Consider the following 18,728-nt stretch of genomic DNA (forward strand, 5'->3'; position numbering starts at 1 on the left):
TGGCTATTTCAACAAACTTAAAAACTGTATAGTTCAGACACCAAATGTATTATTTACATTTGAAATAGTTTTGGCCCCAAAAGAAGAATAATTAAATTATTTAAAACTTCCATTTAGTCGATGTCCTCACAGTGTTGCATGACTGGGGAGAATACTACTAAAATAAAATTGACAAGAGCTTTTCAACAGTGTGCTGATCTTCTCTTTGATTCTTGCCTTGAGAATACTATTATAACCATTTTCACCCCCAAATACTGTTCAATTTTGAATTTGTTTTCCAGTCCAGAAAAGCGAAAGTGCCCCTAGATCATTATTGAACCACAATGGTGCAATTGTGTTCTAAATATTTTGGGAACCGTTTTTCTTTGGGCCCTCTGCAGTCTACTCAGTAGTTAGATTGAATAGGTTTAAACTGTGTCTTGTCAGTCCATAGTATGTTCAGCTAATATTCTGTGATCCAATTCAAATAGTGCTAACCCTAGACTAAACTTCTATTTCAATTTTAAAGTTTTAAGAATAGCTTTGTTATAGGCATTTCTGTGCACTTGACCAGTGGCAAAAAGAAGCACTTCTTGTGGACGTAATTTTGACAGGCGTAATTGCCCCAAACAAATACATTGTAGCCATTGCAGCCGGTTCGCGGCTTCCGGCTGAAGCCATCTACTGCACGGATTCCAAACCTTTTTGTACCTACTAGTCACTTCGATCCCAAAAACCAAAATTACCCTTTAAGTCTCAGGTGAAACAATTGGTCAGAGGATGGAAACTGGCCCCATCCAATAACTGATTCATGAAAAACAATGAATTAAACATAATTGTTTATGGATCTAGGACATTGCATTCGGCCGTTAATATGCCGTTTGGTGAGGGGCCCAGCAGCTCATTTTTGCCCAAGGGCCCCATGAAGGGTTATTAATCTGGCCATGGAAAGATGTATAAAGATTGTTATTACCTTCTGTTAAGAGACAGGCATTGAATTATATGAATGAAAATGGGGGAATAGGGGTAGAGGAGAAAACATGGAAAATTCCTGAGCTATAAAATGAAGGTCAATGAAAATGAGTTGCTAAGTGACTGGCTATAGGCAGAGTGCCTTGTGGAGCTCTAATGGCGGTGCCAATGCAGACCTTATTTCAGACTGACTTTTAGAGGGAAATTACTGGGTAACACTTTACTTGGATAGTCCGCCTTTGTAACATATCAACTGTTTTGCTGTTGTCTGTAGATGTTTAACAGATTAACATTAACGTATATATGTGACAATTCATGAACATACCCTAACCAAGATGTTTTTTGTGCCTAAACCTAACCAAATCTTTATGAATTGTTGAATTGTTGAATCTAGTTAACTAATAAGATGTTGAAATGTTACAAATACTCTATCTGTAGGCGGACTATCCAAGTAAAGTGTAACCAATTACTGATATCCAGGAATGCACTCAACAACAAAAATCTGTGTTTCATTGACTTTTCAGTGGTTTGTTTCCACTCTTTATTGATTTTATTCTCCCTGCACAACACATGGATGCAGAATTTGACAGACTGAAGCAGAGAGGCAGATGTCATGCAAGAGGGTTTATTTATTTGGCTCCTTTAAGATTTTGTGCGTGTGCGTGCATGTTTGTATAGAGGTAAGTGATTCTCTGCATGGACTTCTGTTCAAGCCATGGATGGAGTCAATAGGAAACTATGTGTTTGGTTTTGACACACAGACACACACAGAAAGCACTTTCACAGGATTAGTGAAGATGGAAAAAACTGCAAAGGAAATTAAAAGTGAGACAACTTTCAGTGTTTGTTTCTTAGCTCGTTGTTGATCCTGGTCTTTTTTAGCTTTGAAAGTGGGTTCAATTTATTCATCTGCGCAAGACACTGAATTTGTCAAACAACCTGAATGAATTAAGAAGATGCAGCCAGGTGAAAGCTGTAAACTTTTAGTGAGACACAGCGTGCATCACAAGTTTTAGGTCCCTTGTTTGCCAACATTTTACACAAGAGCAAGGATTTTACACAGTAAAATGACAGCTCAGGCTGCTCATTTAAGGATTTTTTAAAGTCTGAAAATGTAACATGGATTGTGCAAAAAAGGGGCACAGTTAAATTAAAAGTGTAATATGTAACATTTCTGCATTAAAATGTCTAAAAACGACTAGACCTATGTTATATAGTTTGTGTACTTACATTATCCCAAATGTTTCCCACAATGTTCAAACCCAGAGAAATCCGTAATTTTATTCAAGGTAACGGCGTGTTTCAATCAATGCCGTCCTATCCCTTTTACGCCTCTAGCTGCTATAACTTTCAGAGAAACACGGGATACGTCAGAGAGTAAGGATGGAAGTCGTCAGATAGATAGATAGATTATTTTGTAGTATTCTCCTTCCCTTGTGTGTCTTGTGGTTTTACTTCCTGGCTTTGTTTTCCCTCCAGTTTTGATTGTTGGCCCTTCCTTAATTGTTTGCACCTGTGTCTCGTTGTCTCACCTCCCCTAGAGTATTTAGTCTCTGTCTCTGTCTTTGTTCAGTGTTGGGTCATTGTTTCTACTGTCTGGTGTGATTCCTACCTGATGTTGCGCCTATCGTGAGTGTTCCTGACATTGTGTATGTGTCGCCGTTTGGTGCACTTTTGTTGTATCTGGTTTCTGTACCCAGTTCCCCGACATTTTTACAGTGAGTTCTGTTTTGGATTCTTTGTCTCCTGTGGACCTTGGTTATATTCTGGATTGTGTATTCTGTCTGCTCCCTATTGGAGTGTTTTGCCACCTTGGACTCACTTCCCTGCTTCCACCACTGCCAGCCGGTAACCTATCTGCCTTTTGCCTGTTCATTTACCTGTTTGCCTACTGGTCTGCCTGTACATGCCTGTGAACCACATCACCCTCAATAAACACTGTAGCCATCTGACTACTTCACCTCATTATGCTTCCTGGTCATCTGCATTTGGGTCCATATACCACCACACACATCATATGACAAGTTCAGCTGGCAGGCATGATATTGATAGCAAGACAGGTAGGTTAACAAGCTGTCTCTCAGCTGTTTGTAGCCATGTGCCCCAGATAAAATTACCTTCACTCTAATGTCAGTGCAATAGCTCTGACATAAAAGCTGCATAGGCCTATGTTACACTTAAGTGGTGTATACATTTTGCCTAAATCTGATAAAATCAGAATGACTAGCTACAGCACAACGCAATTGGGTTTATGCAATGTAGGATTATGATGATGATAAACAATTTTAACTATTCTACAGATAATTGATGCTCTCTTCTAAACTGCTTGTTTAGTCATGGACAAGCTCTGTGAAAACAAATCATAAACCTTCACCCAAACATTCTATCTTCACTCTCATAAAACGACCCCCCACCAGGACTCAGAGAGGACGCCAATAAAAGTTAAGTGACAATGAGCGAATTTATGTCCCTCACTACCACCCTCTGGATGAGATCTGGACTTCATCAAAATCCCATACAGGGAACAGGGAACAAAAGAAACCAACTTTGCAATTCTGAGTCAAATGTATATTAATTGATATACCATGTTTAATTAATGTTATTGGAAGAATGCAAAGTTTTTTTCAATATGCTGATTTTGATACAGGAACTGACATAATCCAGGAAATGTGAGTTTGAATGTCAAATGTCACACCTCATGTGTGCTTGCTCAGGGGGCTGCTGTCCCCCTTCTCTTTTTATCCCTCTCAGGGAAGACAAGGGCATTCCTGTGATCCCAAGAATATTAATACTGAAATGTACTGATTTTATTTACAATTTAATTTGCTGTTATAAGCATATGTATGCATATATATATAGGGACATAAGTATGTGTATTAATAATACCAGATGCAACATGATTGACATTTTCCTGGGTTACCAGTCTATTACTCATAAGGATGACACCCTGTTATTCATATAATGTGTTTAGTGTCTTTCAGCAACTGATGAGACTGAGTTTTAACATGGAAGCATTAAATTGGTAACAAACAATTGATTCTTTAGGAAGAAAGTACAGGAAAATAATTAAGACAGAACAGATCTGTGGTAGGAGTGAAGTGTTGTGCCGATGACGTCACATTGCTGTCCCCTGGACAGAAGACTACTAAAACAGAGAAAGTCAAAACTCTCTCTCTTGCCCTCTGCCCTTTCCTGCACGTGTCTCCTCCGGCTCTGCAGTCCACGCTTCTCTTCAGACCCTGGAGAATCAACTGAATCCCGAGCTGCACAGAGCGTGTTGAAGACCGACATCCAGCAGACACAAGCCTCTTACTTGAGATCGCTCAAATGCGATTTAATGCGTCAGTCCGTCTGGTTGTCCGGTGAAATCCTCTCAATGCTCGGATACTGACGGCGGAACTGTCCCTTCTAATGGCAGCGGAGGAAAGCAGTAGTTGACTTTCAGTGGGGAGAGAGAGAGAGGCTCAGCGGTGGTCTTTCTCTCTGTGAAGAAGCGGTAAAACCTGACTCTTCCTTCTGCAGGTACGGTAATAACGATCAGGATCCAAAAGTGTGTTCAGCAAACACAAAGCAGTCTGTTGCTCATCAAGAGACTTTCCTAGGAAAATTCACATGCAGTGCCTTCCTGTAGTAATGGGGTTACAGTGGAAAAGACATCGGACAGTCTGTTGTGCCAGGCTTTATAGAGAAATTGGAATAGGAAGCCAGTGTTTGGATTCAACTGAGATCTCGTGTTGGCTTTCCAAGGGCAAAATCATTTGAGCAGGTGTCATTGGTGCAGATGCTCGCTTGGGGGGATGTGTACAAAAGACGAATCTATGAGCAAAATTTGTTCCCAAAACCAAATTTCTTAAGGACAGAAAAAGGTACTTGACGCCTTCTTGGCATCGAGGGAGATGACTACTTCAGGAGGGGTGGAGCGCCATTTTCAGGTCCATGAAAGAGTGTTGCTGGCCGCTATGGGTGATGATGAGCCTCGCTGGGTACAGCAGGCCGTATCTGACGCCTGGCTTGTTACGCAGGATCTCCCTGGCTCCCCGTCAGTGGGACGCTGTCGGAGGAACCGATGGCCCTGGGTCACGGGGCCCCCTTCCCTATTATTATCCTATTATGCGGATGTTGTTCCTACGCAATCGCCCCTCCAAGCCCTCACATTTGTCCGACAGTCTAGCAGTTTCGACTGTCAGGTGAGCCACTTCGGCTTTTCTAGCTGGGTAGTTCTGATTGCCGCCATCACTGTCTGTGTGTCCCTCTTCATAATGGAGATAATGGAATTTTTCAGGTTAGCCGTAACTGTCCCAATTTGAGCATCGGCTGTGGCACAAATGTCTTTCTTGCTTTGGGCCATCTCTTCTCGAAGTGTCTCGAAGGTGGCAAGCACCTTGTCTGCCGGGACGCTGCTCTCTTCTGGGGAGTCCTTGCTAGGCGAGCTTGGCGCTTCCCCGGGGCATCCTTCCATCACCATGTTCTTTGTTGATTTAGGTTTCACCATTGTTGAAAATTGAACACTCAGGCCACAAATGGTGTTATGACCATAAAATGAGTCATTAAGTTGTGAGCTGGTCTGATTTAAACTTGTTTATGGATGTTTTGAAAACTGCAGAGCTATTAGGAAGTGAGACAAGTCCCTCATTGCGTGTGCTGGAAGTTCAAGAATCATTTCATTTTGAACATCTGAGTTAGTCATTTTCCAGAGCAGAACTGAGAAACAAGCAGTATTTTTTATATACATATATATATAAACAACTTCATCCTTCACCCTCCGAGGGTGGTCTCATCCTTCGAGCTCGGGTCCTCTACCAGAGGCCTGGGAGCTTGAGGGTTCTGCGCAGTATCTTTGCTGTTCCTAGTACTGCACTTTTCTGGACCGAGATGTCTGGTGTTCTTCCAAGGATCTGCTGTAGCCACTCCTCCAGTTTGGGGGTCACTGTCCTGAGTGCTCCCATGACCACGGACACCACTGTCGCCTTCACCTTCCAAGCCTTCTCCAGCTCTTCTCTGAGCCCTTGGTATTTCTCTAGTTTCTCATGTTCCTTTTTCCTCATGTTGCCATCACTTGGTATTGCCACATCAACCACAACGGCTTTCCTCTGCTGTTTGTCCACCACCACGATGTCTGGTTGGTTAGCCATTACCATTCTGTCAGTCTGAATCTGGAAGTCCCACAGGATCTTGGCTCGGTCATTCTGTACCACCTTTGGAGGTGTTTCCCACTTTGACCTTGGGGTTTCCAGTCCATACTCTGTGCAGATGTTCCTGTACACTATGCAAGCCATATGGTTATGGCGCTCCATGTATGCTTTCCCTGCCAGCATCTCACACCCTGCAGTTATGTGCAGGATTGTCTCAGGGGCCTCTTTGCACAGCCTACACCTTGGGTCTTGTCTGGTGTGGTAGATCTGGGCCTCTATTGCTCTGGTGCTCAGGGCCTGCTCCTGTGCAGCCTTGATGAGTGCCTCTGTGCTGTCCTTCAGTCCAGCCCGCTCTAGCCATTGGTAGGATTTCTTGATTTCAGCCACTTCAGTTATGTTCCGGTGGTACATCCCATGTAGGGGTTTGTCCTCCCATGATGGTCCCTCCTCCAGCACCTCTTCCTCTGTTCCACATTGACTGAGACATTCACTGAGCATGTCATCTGTTGGGGCCTTATCTTTGATGTACTTGTGGATCTTGGATGTTTCATCCTGGATAGTGGCTCTCACACTCACAAGTCCACGGCCGCCTTCCTTACGGCTAGCGTACAGTCTCAGGGTGCTGGATTTGGGATGGAACCCTCCATGCATGGTGAGGAGCTTTCGCGTCTTAACGTCTGTGATCTGTATCTCTTCCTTTGGCCACCTTATTATTCCCGCAGGGTATCTGATCACTGGCAGGGCGTAGCTGTTTATTGCCTGGGCCTTGTTCTCGCCATTGAGCAAGTCTTAGGACTTGCCTTACTCGTTGGAGGTATTTGGCAGTTGCTGTTTTCCTTGTTACCTCTTCGAGGTTGCCATTTGCCTGTGGTATTCCAAGGTACTTGTAACCATCCTCAATGTCTGCTATTGTTCCTTCTGGGAGTGAGACCCCTTCTGTGTGGTCTACCTTCCCTCTCTTTGTCACCATTCGGCTACACTTCTCAAGCCCGAATGACATCCCAATGTCAGAGCTGTAGATCATGTAGGTGGTGTGGATCAGTGAGTTGATGTCCCGCTCGCTCTTAGCGTATAGCTTGATGTCATCCATGTAGAGGAGATGACTGATGGTGGCCCCGTTCCTGAGTCGGTATCCATAGCCAGTCAGTTGATTTTTTGGCTGAGGGGGTTCAGAACTATGCAGAACAGCAGTGGGGACAGAGCATCTCCTTGGTATATGCTACATTTGACGGATACTTGTGCAAGTGGCTTGCCATTGGCCTCAAGGGTGGTTTTCCACAGCCTCATCGAGTTTGTAATGAAGTCTCTTAGAGTCCTGTTAATGTTGTACATCTCCAAGCATTCAGTGATCTCCAAGCATTCAGTGATCCGTGTGTGTGGCATTGAGTCATATGCTTTTGGTTCCTTTGCCAATGCCCTTATGTGTTCATGTATTGATCCATGTGTCCACTTATCTTAGCCGCGATGATGCCTGACATGAGCTTGTGGAGAGACAGGTTATTGGCCGATAGTTGGATGGGACTGTACCCTTTGCGGGATCCTTCAGGATCAGGATTGTACGCCCTTCGGTAAGCCATTCAGCAGCTGGTTCATTTGTGCTGCTAGGCGCTCGTGGGGTGCAGTGAGCTTCTTTAGCCAGTAGGTGTGGATCCTGTCAGGGCCCGGTGCTGTCCAGTTTTTCATACCTGAGACTCTTTCTTGGATGTCTGCCGCTGTGATGGTGACTGGATTCTGTTCAGGGAGGTTGCTGTGGTCCTCTCTCAGAGCCACCAGCCAACTTTTCAGAATCAGAAATACTTTATTGATCCCCGAGGGAAACTCATTTGTTACAGCGGCTCACTATCATGTCAGTGCACACAGGAATAGAAATTCTAAGCAAAAAATATAATACACTATAATACAAGTCAGAAAATAAATTAAGTACCAAGTGGGTATAAGTATAAAATAAGTGTGAAGTACAAAGTGGGTTTACCAGTTGATGATAATAGTTGATATCAATGAGGAGAGTGTAAAAAAGACAAGTGGCTACTGTAAACACAGAGAGGAGCAACTACATTTAAAACCAGTACCAACAAAGTCATACCAAATAACTGCTAATTCTCTAATATGTGTTTGAAAATATATTGTTGTATCAGAGTGCAGCATCACTTTACATGTAGCTTTCTAATGACCTGAATCTCACTGATTGCTCAATTAATGATGGCTAGCACTAGTAGGCTAATGAAAGGTATAGGAGAAACTTCTTTTCCTTTCGGCTGTTCCCTTTCAGGGGTCACCACAGCGAATCATGTGCCTCCATCTAACCCAAAACTGATGATCTACAACCCCCTGCAGAAGAACAGAATGTCATCCTTTGCAATTGAAGTAGTCAACGTGATTGTCTTCAAGGGCAATGACAGGAATATGACTCCTGTCAATTGCTTCGGTGCACTGTGGGAAACCTCACCTTGTTTGGAAGTCTTGTAGGACCTCTCGGAGGTCATCTCCTTGAGGTAGCTTAATGTAGTCAGGCATGAGGACATGGCGCACAGCCTTGCGCAACTCATGGACAATTGAGCAAACAGAGGACTTTGCAACGCCAAAATGCCAGGTTAGACAATGTGCAACTACGCTGACAGATGTAGTTAAAAGTAGCCCTTGACATCCTGAAATTTTGGATGAAATCTGATTCTGTGAAACCATTCATGTCACAGTCCCACCACTCCTGGCTCTGACTCTGCAACCACACACACACCTCCATACAGAATTTGCAGCCATTAGAGGTCTTAAAAGGTCCAAAAATTCATGCCCGAACCCAAAAAGACCCGGAAATGTACTACCCGGAACCAAACCGGACCCGTCTAGTATTTGAAAGCTGGGACCCTTGCCCATGCAGAACCGAGAAATGCTGGACCCAAACCGAACCCGTCTATTGTTTGAAAGCTGGGACCCGGACCCATGCAGAACCGAGAAATGTCGGACCCAAACCTGGCTGGGAGACACAGACCCATCGGCACCGATTTCACACCTGATAGTGCAAGAGAAAGAAAACAGAAGTGACAAAAAAGAAACAGGGAAGAGCCAGAGATGAAAGGGAGTGAGAGAGGGAGAAGAGAGTTACTGAGACCGAGAGGGAGAGAGAGAGGAGACTTATTACTCTAATATTACTTATTAGAGGAGTTTTATTACTGTTTGTCAGGCTGGCAGCTGGCATTATTCACTGTTCAATACATTACATATACATTATTCAACTAAAAGAGATGAAAGAATAAACAAACATGGCAGGTTGAACTTTCCAAGGACAATTGCTGTGTTATGTGCTTCTTCATTGTTAACCTTCTTCTACGGTACAAGTAGACAAGCTAGCATGGCTACCAAAAACTAGCCTACTAACGCCTTCGGCTGTCTCCCTCAGACATGTGACCCTCGCCTTGCAGGTCGTAGTGTCCGTCCGTCAAGAGTTTCCTATTACAGTTACTGCTACTCTGCTAAGATATGCTAGTTTAGTCTGCGTTACTTATACCCCTTTTACACAGGACTAAAAAAACTGCAAACCATTAACATCTGGCTTTTGTCTTCAGTGTGAAAGGGTACAATTGGCATTCACTCCTGGGTCAAATGACTATGCAGAAGTCATGGGTATTTATCAGCTCTGGCTCCAATTGGTTGTGATGTAAATATGACACCTGGGTGGACACGCTAATTTTCTCTCCTTTTCCGGCGCGACTCTTTCATATGTTTCTATCTCTGGATGTCTAGTATTGTCTCATCAATATGTTTATGTAGTATTAGCATTCTAGGCTAACAGTCCGTCAGTTGTGACTTTATATCCACGCTGTGACGTCTTTCAGAGCACACAAACACCATAAACAGACCTGCCACCTAAAGCTAGGTGTGGCTATCTCACCAGCTAGCTTAAAGTGAAGTTTGATATGCTGCTCATGGCTCATGACATTTCTATAGCATACATCTTTATGAGGTAAAACATTTGTCAGAAAATCAGATTCTGGTCTTAGCTAAATTTTGACCAGAGATGTAGTTAATAGGTTTTGGTTTTGTGGGGCTGTCTAATGCTAGTGATTCACCATACTGTTTGTTAGTTTTTTCCTGGTCTAAACACCAAGTGTTGAGTCAGTCTTTCCCAGAAAAAAAAACATTTGGTACACCGGAAGTGATGTGTTTTACATTTCTAAGTGATCTTGGGAAAGTCAGTCAGTCCCATACCTTAAAGAAGCTACCGGTCCTGTCCGTGAGGCCGCTGGGGGGATTCCCAGGTGGTGTGCTGGAGGCCATGTTGTTTTCCTGTCCACAACACTGGGTAATTCTCACGTCTGGGTGTGTGTTTACGTCTGTGATGGCGTCTGCAGGGCCCAGAGCTCTGTGGGTCAAAAACACACTTCAGTCCAGACATTTCAGCTGTGGTGCAAACAGAGGAAATTCCTGCTTTGGCCACAGCCAGTATTATGGAGGTGCTGGTCTGCTGGAATGCTTTCATTGTGACTCTCTGTCTCTCTTTCTCCACTCACCCTTCTCTTCTTGCTTTCTACACATTCACCTCTTTTTCCCCTTTCGTTTCCTGCCTCCTCTCTCTTCGTTCCCCCTTTCCATTGCCCCTTCATCTCAGATAATTGCCTCAATCCCTTTTTATCTAATTCCAATCCTCCTCCCAGCTTATTTTTGGCCTGAACCACTGTCTTTCATTACCTGTCTCTCCTCTTTTCTCCCTCTCTCACATTTTCACTCTCCTTTTTTTTCCTATATTTTGTTCCCATGTCGTCATACATACATAATTAATTTTCCATCTTGGAGAGCCTCGGTTCCAGCACAGCTGCCCTTCCTTCCCACCATAAAAGAAAGTTTTAGGGCTTTGGTGTTTCAGTAAGACTATGCTAAGTAAAAGTCTGGTGGTATTTAATTGACTTGAACAATCGGATATTTTTCAAAAATTAGTAGAGCCCATAGTGAGCTGTATTCTAATCTTTGCCTTATTTTTTTTGTTTCCCTCTCTCCTTACTCAAAGTCTGTTTCTCTTTCATTACCTTTGTCTCTGTCTGTTTCTCTATCTGTGGATGATTTGTCTTTGTCCCTTCCCCCTCCTCTTTCTGTCTCACTCTCTTCCCCCTTTCTATCTAGCCAGGCTACAACTGTTAGGCCAGCCCTTCCCTTCCTGGCAGAAGTTCACAGTCCTCGCAAACCGGGGAGATGCTCTGTTTGTCCGTCAGTCCAGACATGCACTTTCATCTCACACAGGAAGGAGGCCATCACCCCCCACCATCACAGGCTGAGGGGGAGGAAAGAAACTAAAAGAATGCTGACAAATATGGCAGAGAGTCCGGGGGGTCGGGTCAGGTTAGCACACTTTCAGACAATCAAATGTGAAACTGACTATTTCTAAACGCAAGGGATGTTTTTGTTTGCCAACATTTAGCAAAATGGGAACATCAGTAAAACTCCAAACTGCCCACCGTGGTAAGTGTTTAAAACAAGGCACAGTAACGAACATAATTGGGTCATGTCTGCTAAATTCTCAATGGTGCCATTGTCATTGCATAAAAGTTGTACTATTGAGAAATTTTAACCTCAGGTATAAATACTGACACATTGGTTACCATTTTTGTCTCCCAAAACAACAGAAAACATCTGACTGGGTGAGAAAAAATTTGTCTGGGTGACATTACTGCAGCATATTCTCTATAGAAGACAGATAGTGAACTAGTTTACCAAAAAGCTGAAATTCATTAAAATGTAAATTAAAGATGCCAATCAATATTTTCATATAAACAATTGCTCAAATGACTACATGTAATGTCAGAGGGGTCACACATGACGAACCCATAGAGAATATCACCCCACCTTACCTCAACAGAGCTTTTTAGACTCACCCACCTTGTTTGCTCATTTTCACCAACCTTTATCCAGCACAGCAGGCGGCTGTTTTCAGCAAAAAAAGCTCTGATAAATCCACTGTACACTACCTGCCCAGCACAGTGGACAAAGTTAACGCTAGCTAGTGAAGAAAAGAGGATCATTTAGCAGCTAAAGGGCCAGATATTTTTCTCAAGAATTGCTGGAGACCAAAACAGAACCAAAAGGAGAGTAAATGTTGGACAGAAACACAACTCTAAACCAATGCTAATGTTGCTCTGTATCTAGTATATTTGTAAATAGGAAACTGTTTGCTAACACATTTGGCATATCAACTTTATAAGGAGATAATATGTCAGTGTTGTGTTTACAGCTTGTTCCACTGCCTGCAAGTGGCCAAAAAAAAAAAATAAAAAATCAATTAATACTGATTTAATGAGATATCGCTCTCTTTTGCAGGCCTTAAAGGTTCTGTATATGAGATTCTGAACATTAATATAGCAGCAAACAATTATTTGCTTATGTAAAGATATAGTGGAGTAATGGCGTACTGAGTGTTGTTATTCGAGCTCTTCTGTGCTTTTTTTAATACAGCCGCACCGGCTGCGCGTGTATGTGAGTCCCTCGTGTGAAACTGTTCGTCTGTGAGGAGAGCGATATACCGGCTGGTTCTTGATATATTTGGAGGTGGTGATTGTTGGAACAATGAGAAGACTAACAAAGACAGTTTCGGTGAGTTTTATTTCATTTCTGTCTAGTTTGAATGAAGTGTGTTTAACGATGAGCTGCGAGGTAAAATTATAGTTTTTTTTCCAATGGAGTCTGGTGGCTAGCGAAAGCGATATAACAGCTGTTTCTGGTTAAACAAAAAGGATCTTACTGTTTAACAAAAAGGTCTAGCTCTGTAGGGATCATTTCCATAATGTTGTCAGACACTTAGAATAACAGCCTGAGCCTGTCAGTGGTACAAACAAGCACTTCTAGTGGACGTATTTAGACTGGCGCATTTGTCCCCAGCAGCCATTGCAGCCCATTTTGCGGCTGCCGGCTGAGGCATAGAGGCGGAAGATTTTGGTTAATTAAGGGTTTATTTCGACCAAACCAGAGTTGGTGATTGTTGGAACAGTGGAAAGACTAATAAAGATGGTTTTGGTGAATTTTATTTTGTTTCTGACCAGTTTGAATGAAGTGTGTTTTATGATGGGCTGCAATGTAAAATTACTGTTTTTCTCAGTGGAGTCTGGTGGGCCTACTGTACCGACCATTTGTTTTGGTCCGAGATGCTGGTGCTCTAGCGCGACATTTAGCAGCAGAGAATGTCGCTTACAGCTCCTTTAAGAAATAGACTAGAAATACAAAAGATTAGTCAATCAATTAATTGATTCATTGACAGTAATTTTAATGATCGATTAATCATTGAAGTCATTAATCAAACAATAATCCCAAATATTCTCTGGTTCCAGCATCTTAAATGTGGGGATTTCCTGCTTTTCTTTGTTTTATGTCAATGTAATTTGAATATGTAAGGTTTTGCACTGTTGGTCAGACAAAAGAAGCAATTTGAAAACATTTGTGATGGACTTTTTTCACTATTTTCTAGACTAAATAATTACTCAAGTCAATTGAAAATGATGACAGATTAATCAATAATGAAAATAACTGTTAGTTGACACCATGACAAACAGCCAGTCAAGAAGTCACTGAAGTCAAATAAATGCTGAATTTGCTACAGTACATATCTGGTGACCTGTCTGTACTGTTTCCTGACTGTCTCAATGTAGAACTGATAGTCTGGCGAGATGGTTTCGATTCCACAAACAGACGAAAGTGCATTAAACAAAGACAGAGGGCCGGAGAAAATCAGGGGAAAGTTAAAAGATGAACTTTACAAAATAATTCCCACTGTGGAAATTTCCTGGAAATCAGTTAGTGATGTTTCTTTGTGTTCTTCCGCTGTTGATACTCTGATACTAGATCTGATACTAGTGACAGTGCCAATGAAAACTCTTACAGTAAGGTAAATAATTTTTTTTCCGCATCCATAAACCTCTGATCCTCCGATGAATCAGAGAGCATGCTGGGTTTTGTAGGAAACAAGATGACCTCCCACCAGGGCAGCTACTATTTGCAGATTTGCAGCTCTACTTGGCAAAACCAACTGTGGGAATGTCCTGAAACCCCCCACCCCCAACCAAAGCACTCAAATCACATCAAACTCTCAACTAATGTAACTTTTTTTACTATACTATATTTTTTCCTCAGTCAGTGCACACAAACCACTGTGTGCGTCTCTTTGTGTGTAGTGTGTGTGTGTGTGTGTGTGTGTGTGTGTATAAGAGCATCAGCTGCAAGGAAACAAAGACACATCTGAGCGTGTGCCCCTCCCGCATGGAACCACAGACAAGTCCCCAGGCACTGCAGCACAGAGACACACTGTTCATATGGTAAACACACACACCCACACACACACACACACATGCACACACATGCACACATACATCATTAATACATTATAATGGCATAAACTAAATACATATATTTAAACGGAAATAAATTCTCCAGTTCATAAAGAGAAACAGACAGAAAGAGACCCCCCCATACCAACATACACAGACTTCATTGTGTTTGGCATAATAATAATAAAAAAGAGAGACAGCGGGACTTCATTAAGCTCTTTGGTATTTTTGTTTTAAAGCCCACTCTGATGGTGGCATGGGACCCTCATTTTCTCCCAGTGGGTGTCATGCTAGCTGCGAGGCTGTGCTGTCCTATATCTGTGCTAATGAATAACTTCAGTGTTTGATGGTAGTGAATACAGACAGGTGTGGTGTCTGTATTCTTCAGAATCGTTTGATGCTAACATTAACAAAAACTCTATTTGACTTGGAAATGATCCTTGGATTAATGACTCATCAAGCATTAGTAGACATTTTATTGACCGTTAATTCATAATTAATTAGGCATTAAAAACCCTTTATAAAGGGTGCCTATTAAATAAGTGGTTCCACTTAAAGCACTAGTTCAACATTTTATGAAATATGCTTATTCACTTTCTTGCTGAGCGTTAGATGAGAAGATCGATCAAACGTCTACTTTCAGTCTTTAAGCAGATTTTCTAAAAAGGTCAAACGAGTCCTTTAATGTTTCTTTATAGGCAGACTACACACAAAAAACATTTTACTAGTTTCTAGCACTATGTAATGTAATCTATTAGCAAACATTAAAACAGAAAAGCACCCCCTCTCTTCCTTATGAATGTCAGTTTCACATAATTAAAAAAAAAAAATTATCAGTGAGGTTTTCCTGATTTTCTTTTATATTGTTTTACTGTACTTTTATTAACTTATTTCATTCTGGTCCAGTTTTATGTTTTGTTTTTATTTTTTCCTATAAGTTTTTTTTTTTTCATTTGCTTTTTACTATTTTTGTGTTTTTATTAATTTACTTACAGCAGACTCCTCTAACCATCTGGATGAAAAAAATATCCTGTACAATAAAGATTTTTAACCTATTTCCCTAGTTGGGACTCCTATTCAGGTAGCTGGAAATGACATATCTATGCAGTGGTGGTTCACGGTATAGGCAACACAGGCAATTGCCTAGGGCACTGGGGGGGGGGATTGCTTGGCGCCCTCCTTGTATACCCTCTTCTCAGAGTCATAACTCATTCAAACCTGAATACACAGGTTTATGATGATGATGATACACAGTGAGGTTGTCCTGATTTTCTTTTCTAATGTTTTACTGTACTTTTATTAACCTTTTTCATTCTGGTTTTGTTTTGGGGTTTTTCCCATTTGCTTTTTACTATTCTTGGTTTTTAATTTGTTGCCTTGAAAGTCAAAATCAGACTAATGTCTAATAGGCTGAGACCAGGCATCATGTTCTCCTTAGAACCATCAAACTTTTATCAATGTTTTAATATGAACGGTCAATCTAACTACATCGTCAACCCTATCAGGCACACTTGTAGTGTCAATATACTGTAAGCTTCTATGCACACACACATCCGCCCCTGAACTGACTGGCGTTTGTTGCTCTTCCCCAACAGTCTCTCTGTCCCACCTTCTAAAAACATAAAAACATATCCAACAAACTTAACTTGTATTTGTTTGAACTGTCAAGACAAAATGAAGCGCCGCTTCATGTGTGAGATCCAGTGAAGAGTGTTTGGCTACCAGGGCTCCATGTTGCTGTCAGAGCAGCAGAGCACGGGGAGGGGGCTGCAGGCAGCTGCATAAACCCACTGCAGATAAGTGCTCCCACACGTGGGTCATGTTATTGCCCTGAGACAAACCAGATGATGGTGTGCGTGTGTGTGTGTGTGCGTGTGTGTGCGCGTGTGCGGCCGCAGAGCAGTATTTGGGTCAGTGGTTCTCTGTAAGTTCAGCTGAACTGAGTGGCCCATGTTGTGTTGGTTAGAGAGGAAAGACTGTGTTTTAAATAATATACAGGAATCTGATAACTCACAGCTTTTTTTTTTTTTTTTTTTACTCAAGGATAGAAGGATTACTTTCATTTTTTCCATGAAATGTTTATGCAACGTCTGTCAGTCAAACACCAATCTGACCAAGAGCCTAACCTCTAATGACTGCTTTAGGAGTCTTGCAATAGCAATATGCAAACACTCAAAATCACCATCAAACAAATCAAACTTCACATATATAGTTATAAGAGTGCCACTGGACTAAATCATGGTGAGAAACTGTCTCAGGCACCAGCACCGCCCAGACACAACTTTCCACACTAAAGGTCAGCTGAGAAAAGCCTGGGCTGTTTTCTCTGGGCTACTCCCCTTTAAATTAGTACCAGGAACACTGTATCAAGCCAAGGATCAAGCCCAATGCAAGGAGGTGGGAAATGTCTCTGCAGAAATTCTACTTCTTGATATTTAAAAGGAAGAGGAGGAGGTAGAAGATGGAGCAGACAGGGTGGGAGCTTCCAAATGAACAGAAAACAGTCCCATTACCATGATTATACCAGTGCTTGTTATTGTTGAGTCATGGAGGAGATATGGAAGACAAGCAAAGGGTAAACATGCAAAGGAAAATGGATTTAAATTACTTTGGCCCAAGCCTGTCTGTAAGCACGACTGGATTACTAACCAGGAAAAGTGCCATGTGGCCCCAGACCCTCAGGGACCCCAAAAGGCTCCACTCACTGTGTGGCAATTTTGATTTATTGTAAATTTCCTTGTGAATATGCACCACTAAAGCACAATATCAACTAAGATGATTGGGGCTTCAAGGTTTATGCCTTATGTATTATTATTACACTCAAGTCAGAGAGCTAAGCATCAATTTTTCTAAAATATAAATACAGGGAGATCTTTAATAAACTCAGAATGTTGTTTAACAACAACACCGCTGTTCTGAAGGTACTTACAGCAGACTCCTCTAACCATCTGGATGAAAAAATATCCTGTACAATAAAGATTTTTAACCTATTTCCCAAGTTGGGACTTGGGCGCCCTCCTTGTATACCCTTTCCTTAGAGTTATAACTCATTCAAACCTGAATACATGCACATGACACACACACACGTGGATTCGCAGATAAACGTCAATAAATCCACTTGACTAACGTCAATAAAAAGATGCTTCTCATAGCTTCAGATCTTTCCTCATAATCATGTTTAGATGTTTTGTTCAGTATCAAAAGTAATCCAGTGATTGTTGTCTGTTACCATGGTTACAGAGCAAAACAGGAACTGCTAGCTGCTAGTAGCTAATGTAGCATGGTTCAAATGCCAAACTGTAAACAAATACAAGCTAAAGAAATGGGGCTCAAGGTGTAGCCCACAGCTAACTCACTGACTCCATGGCAACATTATACTTCTTGCTTGCATCCCCCAAAGCATGATGGAAATTGTAGTTCCGGATTTGTGTTTCATCACACTATAAACTAACTGACACCAAGCGAACCTGGGGTGGAGTAGTATTCCAGCTGGTTTCCTTCGCTCTGGACAAAATATGATAAACCTGTCATGCGGTTTGTGCACTGTACCTGATGGTAGTTAAAGGCAACGGGATAGATGCATAGAGAGTGGGAGGAGTGGGGGGTCAATAGGGGCCCACAGCTAATTTCTGCCCCAGGGCCCCCTAGCAGGTTAATCCTACCCTGCCTGCAACTAACCTTTACCTTAAATCCTGAAATGTGGCAGGCATGGAAGAAACCATTTTGTCCATTTAAACTATTTATGTTAATAAGGTTTTTGGCAGATACATAGCTCACCAACATAATCTGAATTCATGCATAAAGCTGATATTCACTGTGTTTGGTTTCACGCCCTGCTGCAGGATTACAGCAGACATCGGTGAAAGCATTCAGTGTTAACATCCCCCACAGGGACAGTTTATTCTCACATCGGTAACTCGAGTGGCTGCTTCCTTGTCCAGCTAAAATGACATCACTTTTCATAAACCTGTGGAGTTCTCAGTTCTGCCTTGAACTTGCAGGGAGTGGTTTGACAGGAGTAAAGCAGAAAAAGCAGAAAAAGCTCTCTAGAATGATAAAAACAAAAGCACCTGAAAGACAGCAGATGGCAACAGTAACTGTCTTTTTAAGGTCACTGGACATAAATATATATCAGCTTCATAACCCTAATTAAGTACTGACAAGCTGAAAGTTATTTTTCATTAAAATACCTTTCTGTTGATTCATTTCCCCATAGCAGTATGTAACTAGGGCTCTTTGTGCCAAAAGTCTGTGGTTTTGCAGTGAAGCTAATCTCTTTAACAGATTCCAAAGAAGCTTAAATAAGGAAATTGGCCCCTTTATTACGCTGATAAACATCAGGTAA

General features: G+C 42.0%; 1 protein-coding gene across 2 annotated transcripts in view; it reads right to left on the reverse strand.

The window, feature by feature from the left end:
- LOC122873704 (ras and Rab interactor 2-like) overlaps window positions 1-18,728 on the reverse strand; it is a 47,913-nt gene that overhangs the window by 27,369 nt on the left and 1,816 nt on the right. For both annotated transcript variants that reach the window (XM_044190776.1, XM_044190777.1), the window contains exon 2: window positions 10,287-10,440. In XM_044190776.1, coding sequence (XP_044046711.1) covers window positions 10,287-10,355 — 69 coding nt within the window. In that variant the 5' untranslated portion in view covers window positions 10,356-10,440. The remainder of the gene's footprint in view (window positions 1-10,286; window positions 10,441-18,728) is intronic.

The sequence above is a fragment of the Siniperca chuatsi genome, linkage group LG3, assembly GCF_020085105.1.
Source record: "Siniperca chuatsi isolate FFG_IHB_CAS linkage group LG3, ASM2008510v1, whole genome shotgun sequence".
Classification (NCBI taxonomy): Eukaryota; Metazoa; Chordata; class Actinopteri; order Centrarchiformes; family Sinipercidae; genus Siniperca; species Siniperca chuatsi.